The 21,898-nt window shown below is 33.6% G+C and overlaps 2 protein-coding genes across 8 annotated transcripts in view; one reads left to right on the forward strand and one right to left on the reverse strand.

Annotated features, from left to right (window-relative positions):
* Positions 1-21,898, reverse strand: part of LOC118744957 (cytochrome b5 reductase 4) — a 30,446-nt gene that overhangs the window by 1,756 nt on the left and 6,792 nt on the right. The window contains exons 1-4 of one of the 3 annotated variants that reach the window (XM_036478427.1): positions 2,751-2,879; positions 1,388-1,740; positions 649-1,317; positions 277-580 (exon numbers count right to left, since the gene is read on the reverse strand). In XM_036478427.1, coding sequence (XP_036334320.1) covers positions 277-580; positions 649-1,317; positions 1,388-1,727 — 1,313 coding nt within the window. In that variant the 5' untranslated portion in view covers positions 1,728-1,740; positions 2,751-2,879. Of the gene's footprint in view, positions 1-276; positions 581-648; positions 1,318-1,387; positions 1,929-2,750; positions 2,880-21,898 lie in introns of those variants that run through there. The other 2 variants (XM_036478426.1, XM_036478428.1) reach the window with 2 other exon arrangements.
* Positions 2,203-21,076, forward strand: LOC118744956 (fatty-acid amide hydrolase 2-B). Of its 5 annotated transcripts, XM_036478420.1 has the most exons (5): positions 14,298-14,398; positions 17,164-17,424; positions 17,491-17,815; positions 17,937-18,156; positions 19,334-21,076. In XM_036478420.1, the coding sequence occupies exons 3-5, from the start codon at positions 17,510-17,512 to the stop codon at positions 20,518-20,520; spliced, it is 1,713 nt and encodes a 570-aa protein (XP_036334313.1). In that variant the 5' UTR covers positions 14,298-14,398; positions 17,164-17,424; positions 17,491-17,509; the 3' UTR covers positions 20,521-21,076. The 5 variants fall into 5 exon arrangements, with proteins under 5 accessions (XP_036334315.1, XP_036334313.1, XP_036334317.1 ...); XM_036478422.1 differs by lacking the exon at positions 14,298-14,398 and adding an exon at positions 2,203-2,273 and having other exon boundaries at positions 17,164-17,815; XM_036478424.1 differs by having other exon boundaries at positions 14,311-14,387; positions 17,164-17,815.

The raw sequence follows: 21,898 nt of genomic DNA on the forward strand, positions 1-21,898 counted from the left end.
AAAATGTTTAGCAACATGTGTCTATAAAATGTTTAGCAACATGTCTACAAAATGTTTAGCAACATGTGTTTACAAAATGTTTAGCAACATGTCTACAAAATGTTTAGCAACATGTGTTTACAAATGTTTAGCAACGTGTGTCTACAAAATGTTTAGCAACATATCTAGCAACATGTGTCCACAAAATGTTTAAAAAACATTTGTCGACAAAATATTCATCAAAACGTATTTTATTTTACCTCCGGTTATATCTTTGTATGCCCTTATATTACTCACATGCGGTTTGCATTTCGTTTCAACAGGTGTTCGATGAGATTCAGCATGGGCGTTATGCCACTGCCAGCAGCAATAATCGCTATTTGCCGATGCGCCAATAAACGTTGCAGATGAAAATTACCGCGCGGCGCTGAGAGTAGTAACATTTGACCAGCTTTCTGTTGGCGCAAATGCATCGAAAGCGCGCCATCTCTGTAGCTTTTAACAAGGAAATGTAGGTTTGTTGCATAGTTTTCGTCGGTAACTGTACTCTGCTGCAAAAAACTAGCATTCACGGGCGTATAACTACGACGCACCAAATCTCCTGCGAAGATTAGCATTCAATTAAATATCGCTCTAATTATATAGCTTAGTTTTTAAAAAGTTCATTACCGTTTATCAGAGCCGCTACTGTCACATGATAACCAATGGGCAGTACCATCAAAACATTCTGCTTGCCATGCAAACTTAGTTCGAAGGAATTATGATTGAAATCCACGCAATTCACTACTTCATACTCATGCAGCAGCTCGTCAGACACGCTGGCTGAACATTTCGTCGCCGTGTGCGCGCCATACGTAGACCATAATGCAGGTTCGACTTTTGTGAGCGTTACCTCGATTTTGCCACTTTCGCTACCCACACGCACATCCTTCGGTGGCCACTGCACTTCACCGTGCAACTCAAATTCGAAGAGGTGATGCGCATCTACGATTTGTACCTGCAGCTGCAGCGCATTGGCATTGTTTCGACAAACGAACAGCCCGGGATTGCAAAGTTGGCGCGTATAAATATACAGCGTGACATCTTGACGTTTCTGTATCCAGTCAAAACGTGGCACTATCTCGCTGCTGAAGGCAACTGGTTTTTTGCTGGGAGGTTTGGCAAAGTCGGTGAAAGGCCCTATTTGTTTACCTTCAGGTATAGAATCCATTTTTACTAACGAACGCAGAGGACCAATATAGCATTTCAGAAGCAGTTGCTGGTAGTTAACCCAGGCGTGTACGTCATCGAACAATTTAGTGGCATCGCGCCCAACGCCGCGCATCAGTTCGTCCACTCCTGAATATAGTAAGCATTTACATATTCAAATCGAATTAAATTAATACATACATATGTACTTAATACTAACCACCCGGGTGGAAGTCCATGTAGCGAGTCACATTAAATACTTTGCCACGTATGGCCATCCAAGCATCTTCCCGTGTATTATGTCGCGCCAACTCCTCATTACTTACTGGTGTTACACGACCGCACGTACCCGCTAGATCTACGCCTGAGTTTCCAAGTCGTATCCAATCCATAAGCGAATGACCCGGCTTGAGCGCACATTTATTGCGCGGATTCCCCGTCGCGGAACCGGAGTTCAATTTCTGTGGAGCAGTGCTGGATGGCGCTAGCATTTGCCCGGTTTGCGCTGTAATTGGTAGCTGCAGATTGTTCATGGGCGATTTGCTGTTCGCATCGGACATTTTGTACTCTAAACTAAAGGCAGGATAAGATGGAGATTTTTAAATAAATTTTTAAAATGTGTTAACTTAAAACTCTGTAGTACGTATAACACATTTCGTGAGTTTAGCTGAGGCAAAAAAAGCGAATAATGGTTTTATTTTTCAGTTTCATAAACATGCTTGCCGTTCTTCGCAATGTTCACATCCGAACGTGTATTTCCGGTACATATTTGTTCTACGGTGTTATAAGCGGAAATAATTTTTTATAAGTATACATACATATGTACCTAAGTATGTAAGTATGAATGTATCAATGTGGTACTAATTTGAGAACTCTGTCGTTTTTTTTCTAATTTCTTCAGGCTAGAGTTTATCAAAAATTCTTATATTTAAAAATTGCGTTTTAAGTGCTTTAATCAAGTAACAAAAAATTCCGGTAACACTGGTCACACTTAACGAGTAAATTAATCTTTCCTCTGTGTTTTATATGCTCGTTCTTTTTAGCATTTTTGCTTTTTTTAGCTAGCAGTGTATTCAGTTTTAGACGAATCGTTGCGTTGATGAAATGTGAGTTGGATTTTTCTTAAATTAAATAAATAAGACAAGCATATACATACAAATTCGTTGTTTTCTGGGAGCAACTCTAAATTATTTAATTTAATTTAGTAGTTTGTTTATTTTTTCTGTGTGTGAGTGTTTTGATGTGTAAACTACTTGCCAGAAGATTGCGGAAAAGGAAGTAGGTGGAAGTGGGAATAATCGCCTCTAAAAAAATGGCTGTCACCAAAAAACGGAATGATAAGCGAATTCTGCTGATTTTAGTGCAAAATATGAAAACTAGTGTATAGTTATTTTATGAAAATATGAATTGAAGTTTTATGAAAATAAGTTGAAGTATGTAAAAAAAAACAAAACGTTATGCAATGTATCGGAGTGTCAGTAATTTTTAATGAATATCTTTGGTCTCCTATTTTCCCAGACGCTTATACCACTATATCTACAATCGTATCACACATCTTATAACTGGCAAGCGTTTTGTAGTACCAATAAAGAACACGATGTTGCCCGCTCGACCGGCATCAATGTTTTTCTTATCGTTAAAGTGCTAGTTTTTAACTAAACATTTGTATAACAAAATCATTGCAAGGTGTGTCACACAAGTATGTAGATTCATACATGCATACATACGGTATGTATTATATGTACATGTATATGTACATGCATACATATGTATATGCCACAGCCGCAGTGGCGTTTATGAAGACTCATTGGAGGAAGAATAATATGAATAAAAACAAACTTGACCTTCATACAATGGTATCGGCAGGCAGGGGTGATTTTGTATCATTAGTTTGTTGGAAATCGACATACTCAGCCTTATCATGAGTTTCATTTTCCCCTAAACGGTTCGCTTTTCACTTTTGCTTTCCATGGTTTTACTATGGGTGGATGAATAATTTTCGGGTGATTTTTTTTTGTAGGCGAAACTCAGGATAAGGCAGACTATTGTGATTTTAATATCAACTTTAATAACGTGCATAAATTGACAAGTTTCTTCAAAATAATTTCCATTTATTTAATTTTAATACTTTTTTTTAAATTAAAATATAACTTATTTAACAAAAAAAAACTGTAAAAATCAAAGTTTCAAACTATACAAAATTTATAAAAATTCAACAAATTATAAGACAAATTTTTATCTGTTTTATCAGAATAATTAGGAAACTTTTGTGTTTGAAGTGCTCGAAATTTGCTTTGTTTTTTGAGAAAATACCGGGGACTGCCAGCAAAAAAAAGTATTTAAAATCAACGCGGGTATTATACTAAAGCTAAGTTAAAATTTACGAAAATTGTGAATGAAAAGTTTGAAATTTTAATGAAAATGTGTTGAATTTTTATAATTTTCGTAAAAAGAGTGAATGGAAATGGGTTTTGTGGCCAAATTTCTTTTGAAAATCACATTTCGCAGAGAAAATCCACTTGCTTGCATATAAAAAAAAAAAATAAAAAATTAAAAATAAAAATTACTTAATTTTATGAGATGTCTTTTTAAATTCATTTATGTATGCAAATGATTTATTTTTCAATTCATTTTTTTTTTTGGTTTTAATTTGTTAGCTTTTAATTAAGTTACCTGATAAAAATCTAAAGAATTTGTTGATGATTTTATTTACACACTTATAAGATTTTGCCTCTCGATACAAAAATAATGTCCTTTTGAAAAACCCTATGGAGTCGGTTTTGTTCTATTTTATTGGTAGTTTTTCTCTATGCTGATTTAGCAACTTTTAATTTAATTTTTTAATAAGCGGTAATTTGTAACAAAGAAATTGCCCAAAAAATTAAATAAAATGTACTGCGTTTTTATGTTTGTACTGCTTTTTTCTATCGAGAATACAAATGTACTCCTTTCTCAGTTTCAGAATCTGGCAACTTCGCAACTGCAGTTCTTTCGCATGTCATTGCCCCACAAATGTTCTTTGTGTACAGATAAATTTTTATCTTATGAAAATAAGAACAAAAAAATTCTTTGTTTATTGTTCATTGTAGCCCATATATGTATGTATGTGTGTATATATATAAGGTGCCGAGAATGTAAATAGGGAAAATGCATTTTAGCATGTTTTGGCTGCTTTTCTTTGTTTAATTTTTTTATGAAAATATAGCTTTATATCTAAAAAAATTCGTTTGAATCGAAATTCTTAGAAAATTTACAAAATTTTGCCGAATTTTAACAAATGTTGATCAAAATTTTAAACTTTTAAATTAGATTTTTTCTTTTGAAAAAATTAACAACACCTTTCTAATTAAAAAGCTCAAAACTCTGAGGAAATATTTCTCGAATTTCGCAAATTTTTGTAAAAAGTTTGAAATTTTGACTTAGCTACACTTTCATAAAAAAAATAATAAACATTAAATAATCGAAAATAGCCAAGGATGCTAAAATGTTTCGTCCCCATTTATTTTTTCGCCACTGTACATACATATGTGTTTGTGTGTTGTTTGTAAAGTAAGTACTTGTTCCTTAACTCTGAAGAAATACGAGTTTTTTCAGATAGATACTTGCATGTGTACATATGTATGTGCCTACATATATGACCCTTTTTATACGGCTTTTTTTTATGCGGATTTGAATTTATGCGGTTTTTCAAACCATTATTTCGCAGTAGCGATTTTGCTTTTTTGAGAGTTTTTATTACTTTTTTTTAGTGTGTAAGAGACAATGCTTCTGATAAATAATGTGTCTTTGTATTCTTACATAATTTATGTATTTATTGTGGTATTTTTATTTTTATTTGCAGATAAAATTTTATTAATTTCATTGATGTTCAGTTATTCATGGAATAAAAAGTGTTTGCTTAATAATACCTCACTGGATTTTTTTATGCGGGTTTTTTAGAATTTTTTACATGGAGTATCTGAATTTATGCGGTTTCTGAAAATGCTGGAACGCATTCCCTGTTTTTGTATGAGAGTAAAGAACTTTTTTATGCGGTTTCTGAGGAACGCATTTACCGCATAAAAAGAGGCCTAAGTGTATATGACTGGTGCAGAGCAATTCAATGGAAATTTTCTAGTAACAATATCTACATACATACATACATACATATGTACATACTTACATACATTTATATAATGTCAATAACACTAGAAAATTAAGACGCAAAAAATTAGCGAAGCAGCAAGGAATCATTAATGCGCAGAGTTACAGGTTTTATGCAAGGTTTCCTTGAGTCACAGTTCGAAAACTACCCCATTAAAAGAATTATATGTGTAATACTTCAACTTCAACTAGTTAAATAAAAACACCAATACTAGATCTTTGATGTTGTCCCCGATAATTGTACTCATTAACTCCATCAAAAGAATATAAACAACTTTTTAAATATCCATTAATTTATAACAAGATAATTTAATTGTACCATTAAGTTGAAATTTTCGTAAAAAAATATTTATATGTGCAAAGAAACAAGTTTAGTTATTTTCAAAAAAGTTTTATTTGTTTTACGCTTTGCGGCATATATTTTACCGAAATTTTGTAGAAAATTTGTATTATTTCCTCCTATTTGTGAAGTTTTGTTTATTTAAGTTTCAACAGGTTATCATTCTGTTTTGAATAAGTAAAAATCTTGTAGAGAAGAAGATCTTACAAATGCCCAGTGGTATTAAATGCGATATTTGAAGCTAGTTACTCTTAAAGAAGGTATTTTGTTCCTTGAATAACGATTTTGTTGTTCGCACGGTGTGAATGACAACGTTTTACGGCTGGAATTTTCAAACATCGTCGGTCGAAATGAGCGAAAAATTTGCCAACTTAATGCGCAAAGAATGCTTCTACTTCTGGATTTTTCATTTTTCCTAAAGTGAAAAGATTTTATTTCTTTTCCAAAGCTATACTCTTTTTACTTTAAGCCAGAGATTCCCTTAGCCAAGGGCAAGTTTGCCATGGAAGCCGAATTACTATCCAATATTTATGGTGGGCATCTGGATCAACTATATTGGAGTTTTTTTCATCACTGAAAATAGCGTTTTTCAATTCGCTTGTAATTTTTGTGACATAGAGATTCAAATATATTTAAATTTTTAGCGTAAATCAAGCTGTTCCTAGTAGCTAACCTTTACATATGTTATTCGCACCACTATTTTGGGGTTTGTACAGGGCCACCAAGCTTATTATTTCCATAGTCGTCGGGATTTTTAAAGGAAGTTCTTTCTTCTTCAGTTAGTTCAATGCCACGGGGTATTATGGGCCATAATATAACTAGGGAAAATAATAAAACGGTTTTTATTATGAAAATAGCTTCTATGAGTTTAACTCTCTAAATGATTTGCAATTACATACGACTGGAGACTACCACATTTTCAAATACTCTTTCGCTAACATTATCGATGTAATACATTTTTTTCACAATTTGGGCTATCGCCGAATCCATCTTAGTCCGATTTTCGATAAATCTACGAAAATGCAATAACTTAATACGAATTGCTACGGACGTGTAAAATCAAAGTATATGCTACGTTCGTAGCTCTTCGGATTTAGTGTTAGCATTTTTGTAAATTTCACGAAAAATTGGAAAAAATAATGGAACGGGCATATATTTCTGTTGCAAACCTGGGTTGCCTTGTGCTCTTTTTTCACAAAAAACTTTAGAAAACCGTAGTAGAAAGCGTAGCAAATTCCTTAAGAACTGCGTACTGCCTTAAGGAAATTTGACTCAAGAAAATTTCTTAGCCATTTCTTGTACATCATTTAGAGTTTTTGCTTTTCTTGAGAGCTGCATACAGGCCTTTAATACGTAATTAGATAGATTAAGGCCAGTACGCAGCTCTCAAGAAAAGCAAAAACTCCATATAAAATGACGTACAAGGAATCGCTAAGAAATTTTCTTGTGTCAAATTTTCTCGAGGCAGCAAGTACACAGTTCGCAAGAAATTTGCTACGCTTTCTACCACGGTTTTCTAAAGTTTTTTGTTTTTGTGAAAAAAGAGCACAAGGCAACCCATGCTTGCAACAGAAATATATGCCCGTCCCATTATTTCTTGAGGAAAGAGCGAGACAACAGGCCTGTGAAGTATCTGATGTCAAAATGCCTTGGACACACGAACGAAATAATGGCAATTTTTTTCTTGACCGTTTTCTTGAGAGCTTCATACAGGCCTTTATGATTTTGGAGTGGGAAAGGAATAGACGGCGTATTAGTTGGAAATGAACATTTGCCACAGTGGCGGAAAAGTAATGATGTCACCATGAATATATGTACATATTTTATATACAATACAAATGGCATATGCATATGTATGTATAATTGCATGTGGGTACGTAAGTACATATTTATGGATGTACATAAGTATTTAATTATATACAACTTGCATATGTACATACATATGTACCTGAATCCACGAATCCACGTCAGCACGATTAATAGCATTAACACTTTTTATTTAGGATTCGTGAGTGGAATTCTAATTTTGTTTATTAGATTAGAGTCATATGTATGTACATATAGGTATATTCATAAAAATGCATACGCATGTACATACATATGTACATATCTTTACTTTGATATGTACAGAAAATTCCCAAACATATTTGTTTCTTCATAAACTACAGTCAAACTTCCTTTACTCGAACTTATATAAATCGAGCTAAGTCAAGTGGCAATAGCGTTTAGAGAGCAATATATACTCATTTTTAGTTCCATAACTCGAATTTATTTAACTCGAATTTCTCCATAAGTCGAATAAAAATATTGGCAAATGCTTCTATAAGTCGAACAATTTACGGGGAATCCCAAATTATGCACTTGGTTTTGTTGCTTTGGTTTCTTTTGCAGCTAATCTTTTGTTCGGAAAAGTACTTGTTTGTTACGCAAATGTGTTTTTTTTTTGCTTTTGACTTTTCTTTGTGTAACGTTTGTTAATCAGTTTGAATAGTATCTTCGTAAAGACTAAATATTAGCATAACGTCGAAACGTGTTTTAAAGTGTTTGTCTATTGAAGAAAAATTTAGACTAATCAAAGAAATTGAAAGTGGGAAAAGGAATAAAAATTGGCTGAAAAATCTGGATTCCGACGAACACGGTTTCTACAATTAAAAAAATAAAAATAAAGAGTCAATAATAACTTTGAAACTGATGCTACTTCTGGACACAACAAAGAAATGAAAAAACCAACGTTTAAACAAAGCAACACGTTGGCTTCATAAATGGAAGCAGAGCTACCAACAAGATGTGTAATTGATAAATTGTTTGCTCAAAGTGGATACTTTGTATTATTTTAGGCATTCCGTGAGCCATAAAATGGTGTGTTGTGAGAGTAATGACGTTCGTAACGAAGACTGCGAGAAATGGAAAACTACAATTCTGCAAATTTTACTAGAAAAGTATAATTAATGCGATATTTTTAACGCTGATGAAAGGGATTTCGAATTTCAGAGCAATGAAAAGTGATGATGGGGGCTCAGTGGATGAAATTATTCACCAGCCTTCAAATGATGACGTTAGAGATTGATTCAGATGTTTGAATTTATACAAATTTATTGGCAAACGAATGGCACTACCAATGACGATTACTATAAGGCTTTGAACAAATTAGAATCTCTTTTTACTGAAAACTCCAAAAGTAAAGTAGGTTTTCAGTCTCTCATTTCTGACTATTTTAATTCGTTGTAACTTTTACATGTGAACTTGATTTCGAATTAATAAATGTGTTCATTATTTAAAATGTATCTTGCATAATTGTAGTTTCTTGAAAAAAAAACAATAATATTCTATTCCTCAAAGTCTCCATAAATCGAACATTTTGATTGGATAATGGTGATTCGAGTTATAGAAGTTCGACTATAGTTAAAAATATTATGAAAATTTTTGTTGATATTGTGTCTAATTGTACTTGTTTTTTTTTTTTTAATTTTATTAGGGTTTAATAAGAGTTGCACAATGAGGTATTTGGAGATAAAGTGAGTTAGGGCCTTTTTACCTACCAAAAGTTAAAAACTGCTGCTAAGTGCACTTTATCTAAAAAAAATATATTTTGATGCAAAAGGCAAGACCAATTAGAAGTGCCTCGTTTTCAAAACTACCTTTTTTATTTCTAACCTTTTCTGTTCACTGATACGCAAATTTGCTAAGTCCAAAACAGTCACTGAGAATGTGATAAATCCCAAAAAATTAAAAAAAAAATCTTGTCATTACAAGTCTATATTTAAAGTGGCGAATTTAGAACTGGTTCGGAACTATCGAAAAATGGATGTAGCGGGTGCAATTGATACTTCGTAGGATATCGCAATCTGAAATTTGCTAGTGTGTCATGATTCTAAATTCTCTAGTACTGAACCAGTTCGGCACTAGTGCATTTCGCACAGGGTAGCGTTGCGTATGTTACGTTTGGACGTCTCTTTCCATTTTACAAATTAGAAGTTAAACAATTTATATGATAAACGTAAGTACATACGGGAATAAATTAGTAAAAGTTTTTTTTTTAATTAGTAGCGGTGTATTTGCTCTCTAAATTTGTTTTCGGACGTTACTCACTTATTGTGGAAAAGTAACAATAGTTTTTTCATTAAAACCGGCCTCAAGCTCAGTAAAAATATTGAATATAATTGTTATAAGGCCATAAATAACAAAAAAAAATAAAATAAAATAATGTGAGAATTTAAATTGCATACATTTTTTTCGTTTTTGGTTGATTATTTCTGAGATTGCCCATATAAATATGTATACATACATACAAAAATACAAACATACATACATAAGTAAATAGTACATGCCTTTGTACATTATGAGTGCGAAAAACAAATTGCTGGAACGTCCAGCTATTTGCTATACAAATTAAGTCTATCTTTCACGAACTAAATAAACAGCATATGTCGACATAACGTACACATTTTTTCGCTATTCCACAACGTTTTAAACAGTTTTTGCTTTCAACAATTGATGTTTTCTCTTAAATAAAAGTAAAAGGCTTACCGCTTAGCTCTATTGACATACGTACATGTATCCGTGAAAGCTAGACTAAAGTTCTTCTTTCAAATGCCCACAGATATATATGTATGTACATATGTACATACATACACACAATATTGCTAATGGAGTATTTGCTCGAACAATTTTAGTTAGGTATGGCAAATTTGGGTGCAAAGTCCAAATCAACACTAAATTTCGGATTCCTAGAAAGACAGGCCTGCGTTGGAAATTCACACATATTAACATTAACATTTAAGTACTTCGTTAATTTTACGTGCACAAACTTTATACATATACCTACACTACCAAATATTTTATTATCTACTAACTTGCCAGCAACTCTCCAGTAACTTAATTTCTGAGAATTCGCTCTCATAGAAAAAATATCCAAATTTGCAAGTTTCATGAACAGTTGATAAATAGGTTGTTTATTCACAGCAAATTCCTAATATATATTTTATATTTAAATAGGTTAATTTTGTCAGTTTCAACAATAAAACCCACAAATTGTTACAATTGAAAATTTATCTCGTAGAAATCCAGTGAAAACTTGCAACTTCAGCTGTCATTCTCGCTCTTTCAATTTCCCCTACTTTACAAGTTTTTGCGTACGAAAACGCCAAAACATTAAAATTTGTAGCAATTTTTAATGGATTTTACTGGAAATGTGTAAATAAACAACTAATTGTTACTAAGTCTTCCATACAAAATAAGCTAATAGCTTAAGTTTCTCGCCAAATAAAACACGCCTATAGTTACATATGTATATACATATTTCGGAAAATATGAGGATTTACATGAGCTGGACCGATTTGAAAACACCTCCAAAAATTAAGTTTTTTATGAATAAAAATAATTTATTTTAAGTATTTTTTGAAAAAAAAAAATCAACCAGAGAGCAAAACTGTTTAAGCAAAAAAAATTTGCGTAAAAATAATCAAACATATTTTTCAACGGAATCCCAATAATGAGGTTTTTGATGCCGTTTCGAACTTTTTTCAAAGGTTGGTTTAAGATAAACAGGAATAACTCAGCCTAAACTTTGCCTATGGGCCGGTCACACCATGTCTAGTTAACGCTAACTGCAGGTACATCCTTCAGTTGGGCACATCGACTGCTTTATCGATCACATGTTATAGGTAGGGTGTCGATAACGTTGTTTAACTCGTTAACGTTAAATGAACTCATTCAAAGTATAAAAGAGAAAGTTGAGATGAACGAGCGTTATTCCAAGTAGAATTAAGACGTGTTCATAATAAAAAAAAATTGAAAAAGAAATAAAAAAGAAATACCTTACCGATTCAAGTTTTTCTTAAACCAATATTTGAAAAAATTTAAAAAAACAACATCAAAAATCTCATTATTATGATTCCGTTGAAAAAAAAATTTATTTGTATACAAATTTTTTAGGCTTGAACTGGTTTGTCATCTGAAGAAACTAGTTTTATTTATAAAAAACTAAATTTTTAGAGGTATTTTAAAATCGGTCCAGCTCACGTAAAATTTAATATTTTTCCGAATTATTTTGGGGGAAGCCTCCAATATAATAAGTTTTGTAATCCCCGCGGAAAACCCGCAACTTTTTTTGGCGATGCAGTCTAATGTACATATGTTTGTACACATATGTATTTACTTTGAGAATAATTATTTTTATTGAAATAAAATTCGTTCTAACACTAGATATAGCAGTTAATACTATATTGTTTATAAACACTTTGCCCAATTAAAATTAGTTTGTTGCTGTTTTTATTGCCGGCTAATTACTTTGCTTTGCTGCGTCTCAGCCAACGGAAATTTATTTATTTAATAACGGCGGTTATTTATCTACACATTTTTATTTTATGGTTGCATATTTGCCATGACATATGTATGCCCTATGTGGCTGTTAGAAATGCATGAATACAATACAATAACTTTTTATTGTACATACATATGTATGTATGTATTTTATGGCTTTATAGTGGTGTTCTAGACAGCTAAGAATTGCTCCTCCCGATGCCATCTTCAATTGGAACGATCCAGATTTATATCTTAGCAACGACTTATACTCAGTGTTGCGACTCAGTAAATTTTATTAGTAGCCAAAAATGTAATATATTCAAATGAAATAAAAATGAATAAAAAGCAACCCAAGTTTCATTAAAATTTCAAGCTTTTTAATTAGAAATTTTAAAACAATTTGGAATGCAGTTTTATAGCTTACTAAAATTTAGTGCATTAAGTGCAAGTTTGGAATTGAAAATGTAGCCATTTTACAAATTTTGTAGCATTGTAGATTTTCATTTTAAATATAGCACTTTTGCTACAATTGTAGCCAAACGGCAACGCTGCTTATACTCCCCTAAAAACTAATTGGTGAATGTGTAAGCCAGGCATGCCCAGCACTTGCTTATGGAGTTCTGCCAGCGTTGGGCATGTCTGGTGTAAGCTCTTACATTAACAGTATGCTCTTAATATTGCATTTGTACATCAGTGTACATCAGAGGTGGGTAAACTCACACCATCATACATGTGTATATTACGTTTGTGTGCGAAGCAGCAAAGTCTTGTTCAACAGTCAAATCTAAAAAGCTGAATTTTTAAAGTTAGTGAAGGTGTTTTCCTGTAGAAGCTATTGCAGATTGGCGAATTTGTGTCATGACAACGCAGCTCTAGCGATTTTCATTAATGACGCAAAGCAAAAATACTTACTACATATTTAGTAAGTATAGTAACCAGTTTTTGACGCTGTGCGCAACAAGTAACTATGTAGTTCCAGATATATATATACAGACATATGTCCATATGTATGTAGCTTTCTAGTCAGTCGAGCGGAATTTTTGGGCTTTCAACCACACACACCAACACCCAGGAAACCGCACAACTACCCAGTCGGTAAAGATTAGCAGTAATCATGCACCCATGTCGGACCAAGGGACTGGCAGAACCCCCATATGTATATACGTATCTACACTTGGTTTTGCGAAATAGCCGTAACTTCGTGAAAAACAGGTGCAATTTTCTAGGTTTTCTGTTTGCGGTCAATTAGGAAGAAAAGGAGGGTACTGTATATGTACGGCATAAAACTGTAAGTCCCGCTTTTTTTGTGAAAACATGAATCATTTAGTTATTATACATACATGCACTATATTTTTTAAAGATGCTTACTTGCGCACAAACGGTTACCTGCCCAAATTTCCTACTGAGTAGCTACCAGCTATTTACTGCCTCTGTATGAGGGGATTCGTCGACGCCGACTTTGTCAGTATGATGACTACTGTTGGCGTTGAAGAATGAGGAAATCTGCCAACAACAGGCTAGCGACTTTCGTGTGCTACGTCGTAGCCATTGCTTTTGCTATGAGTGTTCATACATACATTTATACTTAAGTACATACGTATGCATATAGACCCCGTGTAAAAATTATAAGCTAACCACATATTGACAAGTTTTAACAATTTATTTTTTGTTTATTAATTTTAATTTTAGTAATGTTTTTTTTTTTACCAAAACGCGTATAAATCAAGTTTCAACTTTGTGCAAAATTTAAAAAAAAAATTAAATAAATTTTCGTAAAAATTGCAAGCTTTTTAATTAGCTTCCTCAGAAATACTTTGAGTGTGCAGTTTTTCTCCCATTCAATTTTAGTTTGGAGTAGCTAGGTCTTACGTTTAATTTTTGGCAATTTTTCTGTTAAAGGTGTTGCTCAATTCTTTCATATTAAAAACCGTCGAACATATTTTGTATGGAAGAAAACGCGCAGCACCGTCAGGAAAAAAATTGCTTAAAATCAACGGGATGTCCTAGCTACTTCAACCTTTCACTTTATTGTACTAAAATTAAATGGGCTACAAAACTGCACACTCCAAATATTTCTAAGAAGTCTTATTAAAAAGCTTGACATGTTTACTAATTTTTTATTTTGTTTTATTTTTTTTAATACTGCACAAAGTTTGAAACGGTACTTCTTAAAGAATAAACTATGTTTTTATAAAAAAAGTAATTCAATTGGTGTGCCTGTAATTTTGACACGGTGTGTATATAACATATATACATATGTACATAGTATTTCCACACAATGTAACCATATGTACATTTGTAGTCAGCCATCGCCAATGCTGCTGGTTTATCCATATTATTCTTCGTCTTCTCTATTTAGCTCAGTTCATTTTGAGAATTCGCTTTGTACGGTCCGATATTTCTGTTTTATAACTTAAAAAAGTATATGTACACAGTTAGTTGCCTGTACGTAAAAAATTTTGTGTTGTGGTACTTTGGACAATTCTATTGTTATCATATTTAATTCCCTTTAAAGTTTGATTTTCTTTAGATTGTTGTTTGTATGATGCACTTCTCTTGATGCAATTCTTTTGTTTGTTTAATAATGCATACACACACATATTCAAATGTATTTATGTACATACATACATACACACATACACGTTCTAGCGTCAAATGCAAACGTGGTGAATCAGTGATGTGCAACAACAAATTCATTTATGGATGTTTGTATTCTATAATAATGCAATATATCATCGTTTACCAATTTATTTGTTGTAATCAGAGACGTGTATGGATTACATAGATTATTACAATTGCACACTCGAAAGTGAATGGTTACAGTTATTTATATAAATATTTTGGATTATTGGTGCTTAGATATTGCGCAACGTAATAAAATCGATACAGTTTTCTAGGCGGTTATGAAAGCCTCATATGAATTAATTAAACTATAATAATTCGATGTATGTACATACATGTGTATGGTTTTGTTTACAGTATATATGTATATGTATAGGGTAGCCATATATTTTAGTGACATAATCAGTACACTTGGGATCAAAAATCAGTACAAAACAATAAAAATCATAATTTAACAAAAATAACTACATAATAGACGTTTAAATACATATAGTATTGTCAACATAATAGTTCATTAGTTTAAAACACAACAAAGGTTTATATGTATTACGTACATATGTATGTATGTAGAATTATGTTCAATGTAATGACAAATTTTGACAAAGTTTTCTTTCCTTCATTTACATTTTTTTTAATATAGTTAACTCTATAACAAAACTCATGTAAGTGAAAATCGTAAACTTTTTAGAAAATTTATAAAAAATTTTCATCAAAATATCTAATTTTTTATCCAATTGTTTTTAAAATTTTTGAGTAGGTATGCAGTTTCAGTAGAAGACGAGCTCGAGTCAAAATTTGTTTGCATATTTTAAGCTGAAAATTTAAAACATATTTAGTTGGTGTGCTTGTTAAATACAAGATTCTCATTAAAATGTTGACTGAAAGGTAAATACCGAATTTTCGCCAAACGAATTTTCGAGTACGAATGAAATTGAATAGTGGTAAATGTGTTTGTGCAAGTAAAATTACAGGTGGTCGAACAGCAAAAATTAAAGTAAAGCTACATAAATATATCATATCCAAGTTTGTAGTTTGAAAGTGGCATAAGTCACTTCATATCTCTTGTGCTTAAATGATCGGTTACTTGTAACCGAATATACATATCTGTAAATCGTTCTATCGTCGTAAACTAATGACAAAACTTTTAACCTTTGGTTGATGAGGTTGATCGAATAAACGACGCGTTGAGATACAAGTAACCGGTCATTTAAGCCTAAGGGGTGTGAAGTGACTTATGACACTTTCAAAAAAACGGCTCATATACAAATATGTTTGGGATTCCACAAGTTGAAGTTTTAAGCCAAAAATAGGGATAGTAAATAGAAAATTCTAAGTTAGAAGTGAATTCAGAGACCGTTTTGAACTTTTCTTCCATGTGGTTGTTGTTGTGTTTCTCTCTTTGAGAGTACACTAAAACGATGAATCCGCCTTACTGATATGCTTTTTTTAACAAAGCCAATAATCAATCGTTATTTTTCACCGATATGTTTTCAGTCAAAAATAAAATTTAAATTTAGACTTTAATTTCTTCGGTCGAAAAGAGAAGTTAAAATTTGGCTTCTATTTTTTTAGTCAAATATAAAAGTTAAAATTTGACTTTTATTGTTTTCGGTAAAAAAATACAAGTGAAAATTTTACTTTTATTTTTTCAGTCAAATATAAAAGTTAAAATTTCACTTTTATTTTTTCAGTCAAATGTAAAAAGTTAAAATTTTGTTTTTTGTTTTTTAGTCAAATATAAAAGTTACAATTAGAAAGAAAAGTTATAATTTTGTTTTTATTTTCTTCCAATCATGATTTTCGGGATTTTTCGAAACTTAAAATTTACTGCGGTGTTATTTATTTATTTGTTTGATTTTACCGAGACTTTTTCGTTATTTTGTTAAAATATTTCGTAACTTTTCGTGTTTTATTTTTAGGGATTTTTTCGAAAACACACAATTTTGCCCTTCATTGGCACACATGTACATTTGTATGATTAAGTTAAGTTATATTTTAACCCGTTTCGCCTTTTTTTGTTGATTTAATGTTTATTTTTTTTTTTACAAAATTCTAGCACATGATATAATAAGCACCATATAAATCCACATTTCAAACTTTACACAAAAATTATAAAAATTCAACAAATTAAAAAAAGTAAAAATTTCAAACTTTTTATTCCGAATTTTTAGAAAAATTTTTGGTATACAATTTTATAGCCCTTGAAATTTTAGTAGCATATGACCTAAACGTTGGGAGTAAAGGATTAGAAAATTTTAACAAATGTATAAAGCAATAAAGTATTATAAAAATAGAAAATCACTGAATGTAAAAAATTAGAAAAACAAATAAATTAGCATTTTTGGTTTACAAAATTCAACGAATCACACTAAGAAAAAATTTTTTTTTTATAAATTATTAAAAGATATAATTTGCGGTACTTAAAGGACAGAATGCCTATTTTAAGATACAAACAAAAATACTTTTGTTGTAGTGGTAAACGTGTGCTTGATATTGTGTATTTATAACATCAAACTGAGAAAAAATATATAAAGGAACATATTTGTTTATTTGCAATAAATCATAAACTCTTGTTTTTTCAATTTCAGCATGCAAATGATGCACCAACAATAAACGGCATTAGAAAAAGTGAAGGAAAGCAAAAAACCTACCACCACTAGTATAGTATTAGCGTTTCTAAAGCAACATTTCGATTTCATGTTTACCACAGTTCCACAGTATTTTTTTTAACGAACACTATAAATATATGTATGTAGCAATTCTACACGAAAATCGTATGGTCACAGACGCAATATATACAATAAACATTCCGGCATTTCTGCATACATACATATATCCAACTATTGAAAGTACAAAAATTACATTTTTTAACATAAAACATACCTATAACTAAATAATAAATTTAAAAAATAAAGCAATAAGTAACTGAACACAATGACGGAAACTAATGCATTTATTAACGAAGAAAAATCGACGAAGAAGCGGAGCAGACGCCACGGTAGCCGGCGGCATAGTAGTAGCAGCAGCGTCAGCGGCGGTGGTGGCAGAAGACGTCGCGCACAAAAACGTTGCTCAATCAGCGGATTCATAGCTCAATTATTTTTCAATTTCATCACCAAAATCGTACGCCTAGTTTTCCAATTAATCTATGGCGTGAAGGGTGAAACAATGCCCGCCATCGCTGACCCCATACTGCTCGAGTCGGCCACATCGCTGGCGCGTAAAATACGCAAACAGGAGGTGAGTTTTCAAATTAAATAGATAATAAAATGCATATTGTAGGTACATACATACTTCGGCCTCTAATTAACGTCGTTTTTGGTTTTTTATTTGTTATTTTTATTATTTGATTCCACAACAGCTCACAAGCGTGCAAGTATTGGAATCATTTATACGTCGCATAAAAGATGTAAATCCAAAGCTCAATTGCTGTGTGGACAATCGCTTCGACGAGGCGCTCCAGGAGGCAGCTGAAGCTGATAAGCTAATTAAATCGGGCGAACACACCGAGGAGGAACTAGAGAAATTGAAACCATATTTGGGTGTGCCAATATCGACAAAGGATTGCATTGCAGTGAAAGGTGAGCTAATTTTATTTTTGTTAGCCTTATACTGCGAAGTGGATTTTTCCAACGTAAAACACTCTCAAAACAGCTATTACTTATTCCTGCTAACGGAAGACTTGTCTTTCTGGAATCATTTCCGCGATTATTAAGATTTGATACCATCGGATGCCGGGCCGACGCCAAGAGCAACGGTCGACTTGCTACGACATGGAGCTCTGCCGCAGTAGACCGTTCTTCTTACTTCCCTTAATTTCTACACAGAATAGGCTAAAAGCACAGGCAATATGCCGATAATAAAATATGAATCAAATGAAGGAACTCTGAAAGTGGCAAAAATAAGCCTGTTCACTGGGCACCACATCGTCCATTTCTTTCGACATTCGTATTTACGACGGTGGGCCTAAACCCTCCTAAAAATCTAAAGCGAAAGGCTGGAAGTAAGCATTAACTCCAGGAAGAGTCGAATGACCTTGATTAACGCCTCTGTCGAATCCTAAATAACGTTGGCGCAGCGAAGTTGTTGAGCCAGTCAGAGCTCTTTCAATAAAAATTTGTCTTAGAGGTACACAGTAGGGCTGCGTTTAAGGTCCCTAAATCCACGGACTAGATCGAAATCATTTAAAAGAATGACGAAGATCGCTACGATTTTTCCGACAGCACTTCTATACTACTAACAAGTGGTATTCCTGAAAGCGAAACAGCTTGTATGCGTGAGAAGAGATTTTAGAGAATACTTAAGAAATCCAGAGCATTTATTGAAGTTACACATATTGGGGGGAAAGCTAAAGCGACTAATAACAGCAGGTAAACAAATCTTGTCTTGACGAGCAATGAGCATTAAGCATGCTGCGACTCTTAAAGGCAGGTTTGTAGCTCCGCATAATAATTTTTGTCGAAACTTTAGGTAAGCAGAAACGGCGGCACTCCGAAAATTAACTTCAGAACTGTGAGGGACAAATTCTTTGACGAATTGGACTGTCTTGAAAGGTCTCACTAGATTTGAACAAACCTCTTAACTACTAAACAAAGCTTGTGTTATGTGCGTTCTAGGACTGCTCCGGCATATTCGTATAAGCAGAGCTATGCATGTCTCCTTTTTTGTCAAAATGAGTGGATGATAAGAAACCCATCTTATTTTGGCATTATACATACATATGCAATTCTAATCTAAAAATTTTTCATTTTTCCTCAGGCCTTCTGCATACTGCCGGTTTGTATGCGCGGAAAGATGTGCGCGCCACCGAGGACGCCACCGCGATGGCTTTGATGCGGCAAGCGGGCGCCATTCCATTCGCGCTAACTAACATCTCTGAGGTATGCATGTGGTGGGAGAGCAACAATTCGGTGCACGGGCGCACACGTAACGCTTACGATTCAAATCGCATAGTTGGCGGCTCCAGCGGCGGTGAGGGCTGCATACAATCGGCAGCCGCTTCGCCCTTCGGACTGGGATCCGACATTGGCGGCTCTATACGTATGCCGGCATTCTTTAATGGCGTATTCGGTCATAAGCCCAGCAAGCTAATTGTTTCGAATAAGGGTCAATTCCCTATGCCATTCACAGCTGAGCAAAATTCATTTCTCGGCATTGGACCAATGTCACGTTTTGCAGAGGATTTGAAGCCGATGCTACGAATTATTGCCGGTGATAAGGCGTCCGAATTGAATTTGGATGAGCCGGTCGATTTGCAAAAGGTGCGCTTCTTCTATCAGGAGACCGACGGCGGTGGTCGCTTGGTGACGCCAGTGGATGCCGATCTATTAGCAGGCATGCAGCGTACCGTACAACATTTGCGGCAGAAGTTAAAAGCCGAGGTGGTGGAAAAGGTGCAACTGGAGCAATTCCGTCAATCGACCATCATTTGGTTTGCCAATATGAAAGATGATTCTGGCTATACATTCGCTCACCAACTGGGTGATTTAAAAGTGGCTATTAACCCCTATGTTGAATTGGTGAAATGGGTCTTTGGCGCTTCCAAGCACACATTTATCGGACTTTTGACCGCCATTATGGACAAGACACAGGTGCAGTATGGTTCGAGCAAATATAAGCATATGGTAAAGAAGCGCGATGAATTACGCGCCGAAATGCAGGAGCTTTTGGGCGATGATGGTGTTCTGCTCTATCCCACACATCCCACCGTTGCACCATACCACAACGAACCCATCTTCCGCCCCATTAACTTTTCTTACACAGGCATCGTGAACGTTTTGGGCTTCCCCGCCACTGCCGTGCCACTGGGACAACTCGGTAGCGAAGGTGTGCCTCTGGGTCTGCAAGTTATTGCCAACTTTAATAACGATAGGCTGTGCTTGGCAGTTGCCGAAGAGTTGGAACGCGCCTTTGGCGGCTGGGCGCGTCCAGAAGTGAAGGTTTAGTAGTAGTTGTTGTAGCAGCTGGTAGTAATATCTTGCCGGTGTCACAAGCTAGGTTGATATATTTTTACTGGAAAACTGTTATGCTAGTACATTTAATGTTCTTAAAGGAAATACATATGTATGTAATTGTATATGCATTACATATGGTCTTATAATATGTACCAAAAGTACATGAATATTATAATATTTTTGTAGAAGGAACATAGATAATATATGTACGCCGATATGTATGTGTATAATCATCTTTGATGTAACTTAATGTAATGCGAATAAGTTTATGTAATTCAATATACACGTAACTTTACATATACATACATACTACAAATACTACAAGTAACTGTTAAGCATTTAAATGCGTAAAATAGATAACACGTTGGTATTGCAATAAGTTTACCACTAAACTGTATTTAAAGATAAATGTATGTGAATTTAACTGTGTACTAAAGTAGATATTTTTATATAAATTAAACATAAATACATTCATATGTTCTATGTGCGCACGCGAGTCTATATTGTTCACGAAATGAAACAAATTAAACTAAAGCGTATGAAAATACATAACTGACTTTACATGTATAAATACTCGGATAGGTAAGTAGCTCCAGAAACGTAGATAGGGGCTCTTAGGGGAATAAACCGACCGAAGTAAATGAGACTGATGCTTTGGCTTGATGAATTTCTGAACACAACCAACGTTTCCAATGGGAACAAATTTAGAACGAAAATATCGAAAACGTGTTCAAGGAGGATCAAATAAGAACAAAATTCTGCGGAACGTTCTGCTAAAGAACAAAAGGTTTGAGAACTCAACGTTAAGATTGAGAGGAACGTTTGCGTGTTGGGATGAAAAATTGTTTCAGTGAGAACCACGATTGTTAATTCTGAGCCAGAGGAAAGCTGGATCATTTCCAGATCGTTTATCATTAGGGTGAACGGCTCATTTATGGAAAAAAATTTCACTTTCTGTGCACGAAAAGTTCGTGTCTTAAGTCTTTCGTTCAATTTGTTTGCATAATCATCTTTCAGTTCTTTTTTGATTAATTTTAATATTGAAACATTTTAATCCATTAGTTTGAGAAAAAATTGTTTCTCGCTTCCATTGTTAGCGAATCGATCATGAGAAGACTTGTTCCCGTATCGTTCTCTATCAGAAAGTTCCTCAGACTTTAGTTCCCAAAATGTTCTTCGAGAGAAAGTTCCTTAGACTTTTGTTCCCACTTTGTTTTCTTAGAAATGTTCCCGAAAGTATTGTTTGCATTTCTTTCTCTTTGTGAACATTCCACAGGGTTTTATTCTTATATAATTCCCATTGAGAACGTTCTCGACAGTTTGGTTCTCTTTCGGTTCGTTCGTTTCGGAACGGCATTTAGTTTCGATC

Source organism: Rhagoletis pomonella, unplaced genomic scaffold, assembly GCF_013731165.1.
Source record: "Rhagoletis pomonella isolate Grant_MI unplaced genomic scaffold, Rhpom_1.0 Rhpom_scaffold_00008, whole genome shotgun sequence".
NCBI classification, from domain to species: domain Eukaryota; kingdom Metazoa; phylum Arthropoda; class Insecta; order Diptera; family Tephritidae; genus Rhagoletis; species Rhagoletis pomonella.

Bases quoted from the DNA above. Each gene is read 5' to 3' on its own strand.
- LOC118744956 (XM_036478422.1), top strand. From the start codon at position 17,510: ATGACGGAAACTAATGCATTTATTAACGAAGAAAAATCGACGAAGAAG. The intron at 17,816-17,936 runs GTGAGTTTTCAA...ATTCCACAACAG, and splicing joins GTAAAATACGCAAACAGGAG to CTCACAAGCGTGCAAGTATT. The intron at 18,157-19,333 runs GTGAGCTAATTT...ATTTTTCCTCAG, and splicing joins GGATTGCATTGCAGTGAAAG to GCCTTCTGCATACTGCCGGT.